At 40.6% G+C, this 6,977-nt stretch overlaps 1 protein-coding gene across 1 annotated transcript; it reads right to left on the bottom strand.

Annotated features, from left to right (window-relative positions):
* Positions 1-204: 204 nt before the first annotated feature.
* LOC138855379 (uncharacterized) lies at positions 205-6,124 on the bottom strand. Its single transcript, XM_070104510.1, has 2 exons — positions 4,256-6,124; positions 205-985 (listed from the first exon to the last, which is right to left on the bottom strand). The coding sequence occupies exon 1, from the start codon at positions 5,869-5,871 to the stop codon at positions 4,345-4,347; it is 1,527 nt and encodes a 508-aa protein (XP_069960611.1). The 5' UTR covers positions 5,872-6,124; the 3' UTR covers positions 205-985; positions 4,256-4,344.
* Positions 6,125-6,977: the final 853 nt, after the last annotated feature.

The following is a 6,977-nucleotide window of genomic DNA, read 5'->3' as shown; positions in this document are numbered from 1 at the left end:
AGCATTGTTCCATAGTATGAAACAATATGGAGATGAAGTGACAGAATGGAGCTTTTTATAGCGCCAAGAGGTGAGACGTAGGCCACTAGGAGAGGTAAGAACTCAGATGTTGGTGTTACACTCCAAGTATTGTAACAACTATTTCCTTCTTTTTAGAGCATAACAATTTTGGTCAGAGAGGTTAGGGTAATAATAATGATCCTCCGGAATGCCTAATTTTAATTAAGTATATTCATAATATAACAAAAGCCAGTTATAATATACGAATTATCGTATATAAGTTAAGAATACATGTTTCTTCTGTAGTATCCAACATATACATAAGGCTTTCAAAACAGAGGATTAGGAGGATATCCTAGATATAACATATATATAAATGGAGATTACTTTATACATTAAAGTCTTGTTTCCCAATTGGAAGCAGTCAGAATAAAACAGAATATGTCCAGGCCGGCTAATAAATCTTGGCCAGTTACCAGAGACGAGCAGGAGTGTTCTCGTTGGCTGCTACTTCTTCACTGCTCGTCCCTCAACCTTGAGCATACAGGTAAAGTGGGTCACGTGACGTGACTCACCAACACTCAGTAGAGTAGGTGAACATAAAGGGGGGGGGGGGGGGGGAAGGGGGGGTATAACCATCGAACATCACGGCTAACTACACACCGGCACACCGGGCGGCAGGCAGGTTACTATAGCTCCAATTAAACTTATCATGGCCATGTTACATAAATTATAATTGTTAATAAGAATTAATCTTAATAATACAAGGACGTTCATTTCCAATTTAGCTATTAAAGGAAATGACCGCAATGTAATATTAAAGGAAGGTTAACCATAGGGGCATGACACCCCGGCCCACAAGCAAATATCTCGGCGTTTAAGATGCTGATGGAGTAGAAGAAACCAACCAGCTGGTATAGGGATGGAGGTACATCATTCCAAGGTTAGTCATCCACTTGCTAGAACTGGTCCAGAAACTGCTTGACTGCAAAGAATTTCCGTAGTTAAGCCATATTAGGAGCGAGAGAGAGCATCGGCTAACACGTTGCTCGAACCCTTTATGTGAAAAATGGAGATCCGGTAAGGTTGGATCCTTAAAGCCCAGCGTAATATTCTAACATTTTTTGATTTCATAGAATTTATGAAAGTTAGAGGATTATGGTCTGAGTAAATATTTATCACATGAGGAGTATAACCGAGGTATACGTCAAAGTGTTCTAAGGACAACACTAAAGCCAGGGCTTCTTTTTCTATAGTTGAATAAGATCTTTGATATTCTTTCAATTTATAGGAAAAATAACATATTGGATGTAGAATATTACCGTTTTGGAAGGATTGCAATAAGACAGCACCTATAGCTGCATCACTGGCATCAACATGGAGGGTGAAAGGAATTTGGAAATTGGGTGCACGCAATACTGGGGCAGAGGAAAGGAAACGTTTTAAACGTTTAAAAGCTTGTTCACAATTCTCGTCCCAATTAAATTTATATTTAGGACTGGTCAATCTAGTCAGGGGGGAGGCAACTTGAGCAAAGTTTGGGCAAAAACGCCTGTAATAAGTAGCCATCCCCAAAAATCGTTGGAGGGCTTTCCTGTCTTGAGGAGACGGGAAATTTAAAATAGCTTGGACCTTTAATTGGTCGGGGGCTACTAGTCCCTTCCCTATTTTAAAACCGAGATATTTAATCTGGGCTTTACCAAAGTCACATTTTTGTAAATTTACAGTGAAATTGTATTTCTGCAATGCTTTCAGTAGTTGCTCTAATCTTTCTAAATGAGACTGCCAGTCATCACTAAAAACCACCAGGTCGTCTAAGTATGCCTCTACACCTTCTAAGGGTTGGACTAAAATGTTCATAATTCTCTGGAAAGAGGAGGCGGCGTTACACAAGCCGAAAGGCATAACCTTATACGTAAATAGTCCGTTCTTAACTACGAACCCGGAAATCTCTTGGGCCCTAGGAGTTAACGGCACCTGGTAATACCCTCTCAGCAAGTCTAATCTGGTCACAAAGTTGGCACCGGCTACAGCATCTATTAAATCATCAATCCTGGGTAATGGAAACCCATCTGGTTTGGTGACTGAATTTACTTTACGGTAATCCGTGCATAGGCGTACGGTACCATCGGGTTTTGGGACCAATAAACAGGGAGAGGCCCAAGGTGTCCAACTGGGTTCTATCAAATTATATTCCAGTAATGTATTTATTTCTTGTTGAATTAATTCTTGCTTAGCAGGAGAGACCCGGTAAGGGGATTGCTTTATTGGACTATCTTCTAACAATTCAATATCGTGGAAACCCAATGTACAAGGAGTAGGGATATCTTTGAAGATGGAGTTATATTTAGTGATTAACTCTTTGATTTGAGATTTTTGGGAGGTAGGAAGAACTTCCAGGAAATGGTCTAGTTCTTTTAAAACTTCAGAATTATGTAGTCTAAATTCTCTTACTTCCCTTACAGTGTCATTCCTTATTTCAGTGGATGTAGGTTGAATAGAGGTAATAATAGTAGGGAGAAGGCTAGACTCGTACTTCTTTAAGTTATCTATGTGATACCTCTTAATTTTCTTACGACGTCCTGGTTCACGGACCAGATAATTCACCTCATTTTCTTTGTCTACTATTTCATATGGCCCCAAATATCTAGGTTTTAAAGAATGTCCTGGAATTAAGTTTTTAACTAACACTAATTCATTCGGAGAGAATGAACGAGATTTAGCCTTTTGGTCATAAGATTTCTTCATTTTGGCTTGAGCTTCTGACAGATTCACGGCAGCTAAGCTTTTTAATTTGGAGAGAGGTTCTTTCCAAAGTAGAGGACTGGGATGAAGAGGTCCTCTCTTCCCTATCCAAGAATCTCGTAATATGGCTAGGGGTCCTCGCACCTGATGTCCAAAAATCAAGTCAAATGGAGAGTATTTAGTACTTTCTTGTTCAGCTTCACGGAGGGCGAAGAGAAGAAAGGGTAAACCTTCGTCCCATTCACGAGAATATTGCTCACAGTAAGCACGTAAAGTAGATTTAAGGGTTTGGTGGAATCTTTCTAGCACTCCTTGTGACTGGGGATGATATGCTGTAGAGAGGATCTGTCTTACTCCTAATCGAGACATAGCCTCTTTAAAAACCTTAGACGTAAAATTAGAACCTTGGTCAGATTGAATTTCACGTGGTATGCCTACTTGAGCAAAGAAGCGTATTAAAGCTCTTACTATATTTCTGGAATTAATTTTGGACATGGGGATAGCATCAGGATACCGAGTTGCCATATCTATGATAGTGAAGATATACTGGTTACCCCTTTTTGTGCGGGGCAACGGTCCTACACAATCAATAACTAATCTTTCAAAAGGTTCTTCAGGACATTTTATTGGAAGTAAAGGGGCAGACGCGGGATTGTGCGCCGTTTTGCCTATTATTTGACAAACGTGGCATTTCCGTAGTTTGTCAGCAATATAAGTCCTCATCTGAGGCCAAAAAAAATATTTCCTTATCTTTTTCTCTGTCTTACGAGATCCTAAATGACCTCCCAGTGGATTATCATGTGCTAGTTCAAATACCATATTACGTAAGGACGATGGCACCACTAACAAGTTTCCTTTTGAACTCAAATCATTATCATTATTTCTCTTCCAAAGAAAACCGTCTTCATCTAAAAGGTAACCTTCCTCTTTATCCTTATTGGTTAAACTTTTATCGTCCTTTAGAGCTATAAGAAATTCTTCTTTATTACATTTTCTAGCTAGGTCCGCAGGGACTGGTAAAACTTTGTCACCTGTGGGTCTCGACTGAATTGCTTCGCTAAACAGGAAGTTCAAACCTAATTCATCGGACATTTCTAAAGGCTGTTGAATATCCAAATTGTTAGAGTTCTTAGCCATGGCTCTGGTGACCACATTAAGGGGAAATAAATCTAGCCCTGCCTCAGAGGCTTCTAAGGCATAATTTACATCACAAGGATTATCTAAAACCAGAGGCTCTCTGGGTATCTCCAATTGATCAATTTCGTTCCCGATTAATAGATCCACGCCGGCAATGGGAAAAGGTTTATCTGAAAGTCCCACATTGATCCAGCCTACATATCCAGGCAGTTCTACATAAATCCTTATAATAGGGACCTTTATTATTGTGCCTCCGTAAGCCTCTAATAATACGTCTAGCCGGGGTTCACTACTAGTAGGTAACTTTACCAGGTTTGATCTTAATAAAGAGAGATAGCTGCCAGTATCTCGAAAGGTAGTGATATTTACTAACCTCTCTTTACAGAGTCCGAACTTCCCCTGGGAAAAGTAGGGTTCCATAGCTACTCGGACCTTTTCTTCTGAAGCACTGTCGTGGTAAAGTCATCTATTAGACGGTCTGCTAGACGAGGCCTGAAAAGGTAGAGATTCATCATCCAGAGTTTCATACTTCCGAGAGGAATTTATTACCTGGGTAGGATATCTCCCTCTTGGTTGGGTTTTATCTTCCCGCTGTTTATGCCAACACTGGGACTGTCTATGACCTAACTTTTTACAAAAAAGGCACAGTGGTAATTGATCTTTAGGATACTGTCTGGAGAAAGAGCCGTTTGTCACCTGTTTTTTGTCTGAATACACCTTCAAAGGTTCGCCAGCTGGAGCTTTCCTAGCCGTCAATCTTGAACTAAAACCTTGGGAGGTAGATTTCTTTTCCGGGGCCTTAGACATTTCTGTGGTTATAGCATGGGAAATTTCAAAGTGATCTGCGTGGGCAGCAGTATCTAACAAGTTAGTAGTGGGAAATGTCAAAAGATAAGTATGCACCCTCTCTGGAAAATATTTAAAAAGATCTTCATGCAACATCAGCTGGGAAAGTGACTCGACTGAGGCGGCTCCCGCGGCCCTACGCCAACGCTCGAAAGCAGAGAGCTTTTCCCTGGCAAAGTCCACCCAAGACTGCTGAGGATATTTCTTCAGAGTTCTAAACATTTTCAAATAACTGACAGGTAATAAATCATAAGCTTTCAGAAGACAATCTTTTACCTGAGTATAATCAGAATATTGTTCAAAAGGTAAGTTGGCAGTTATGGTTTGGGCTTTTCCTATTAAAGATGAATGTATTAAAGCAGCCCAATATTTAGGAGGCCATTGCATCACCTTCGCCTGATTTTCGAATGCTTCAAAAAATGAATCTAAATTATCCTCCGTAAATTTAGGCATCAAAGAGGCTGCTTTACCAAGGTCAAATGAAGGGATTGTATACATATTACTGGATTCTCTTTTCTTCCTCAGTACTTCCCGTTCATAAAGCAAAGATTCACGTTCAAAATTCTCCCTTTTTAACTTTCTCTGGGCTTCTACAAAGGAGGTTTGAAGCAATAAAATACGTTCTAGACGTTCAAAATTCTCCTTAGATTGAATAGTAGTCAAAAGGGCTAAAGAGATTTGAGGTGGAACGTGTTCATCATCCAAAAGGACTTCTTGTTCTGTTTCAAAACTATCTGTAAATGGTTTACCTGGATCCGTTTCTTTAGTGTGATTGAGTTCTGTTCCCCATATAGTCCTTGGAGATGGAATTGGAGTCGTTGTAGCAGCGTAGCGTTTCCGAGTATCAGGAAGTTCATGTCCGTCGTCTCCAGTAGGGGTTGTTAGCGTCGTAGTTTCGGCCTCGGGCGTCTGTAGAAAAGAATTCAAAAAGGAAGGAATATCTGCTTCTCCATTCTCAGTCTCTGGATCCTGCTCATCTGGAAAAAGGACATTCTGTATCATACATCTGACTGTCTGGGCAGTGAAATGCCTGTCGTATTTTATGCCCAAGCTTCGTGCTAATTGCCAACAAGATTGAAGCTTCAAATTTTGTAATTTCTCCTTTGTTATATCTTCAAACCTCTCTGCCATTTCTACATTCATTTTAAAGGAAATTCAGTGTTATGCTCCCGGACACAGGCCCCCACTTGTTACACTCCAAGTATTGTAACAACTATTTCCTTCTTTTTAGAGCATAACAATTTTGGTCAGAGAGGTTAGGGTAATAATAATGATCCTCCGGAATGCCTAATTTTAATTAAGTATATTCATAATATAACAAAAGCCAGTTATAATATACGAATTATCGTATATAAGTTAAGAATACATGTTTCTTCTATAGTATCCAACATATACATAAGGCTTTCAAAACAGACAATTAGGAGGAGATCCTAGATATAACATATATATAAATGGAGATTACTTTAATGTATAAAGTCTTGTTTCCCAATTGGAAGCAGTCAGAATAAAACAGAATATGTCCAGGCCGGCTAATAAACCTTGGCCAGTTACCAGAGACGAGCAGGAGTGTTCTCGTTGGCTGCTACTTCTTCACTGCTCGTCCCTCAACCTTGAGCATACAGGTAAAGTGGGTCACGTGACGTGACTCACCAACACTCAGTAGAGTAGTTGAACATAAAGGGGGGGGGGGAAGGGGGGGTATAACCATCGAACATCACGGCTAACTACACACCGGCACACCGGGCGGCAGGCAGGTTACTATACCTCCAATTAAATTTAGTCATTCGTCTCTCGACCTGCGGGGAGAGAGGACGCTTCTACTGGTTCTCTTGCACGCCACCTGGTGAGGAAAACATAGTATTAGCACCAAGATGGCGGACCGACTGTACCGGCGCATAAATACTGTCTGCATTCAGCTGGTTAGAGGATCTTTAAGCAACGACACGATGAACGTTCTCCTGCCAAGCATTATCAGGGACTGTTATGGCATCCCCAATGAAGAGCTGTATGGTGTGGCATTGAATGGAATGTCAAGGGTCTTCGTGAAGTTCATGAGGGCTGACTTCTACTCTACCATCGTAGATGAATTTCAAGAACGACGGATGAGCATCAATTCGGCAGTGGAAGTATGCTTGCATGATGTGTCTAAGTATTTTACTTGGGTGAAGGTAAGGAATGTACCTTTTGAGGCAACAGCATACAGCTTACAAGATGTGTTCAGTGGTTATGGAACTGTACACTCGACGAGC

The sequence above is a fragment of the Cherax quadricarinatus genome, chromosome 92 (genome assembly GCF_038502225.1).
Source record: "Cherax quadricarinatus isolate ZL_2023a chromosome 92, ASM3850222v1, whole genome shotgun sequence".
In the NCBI taxonomy this organism is placed as follows: Eukaryota; Metazoa; Arthropoda; class Malacostraca; order Decapoda; family Parastacidae; genus Cherax; species Cherax quadricarinatus.
This window is presented reverse-complemented; position numbering and strand designations above follow the sequence as displayed.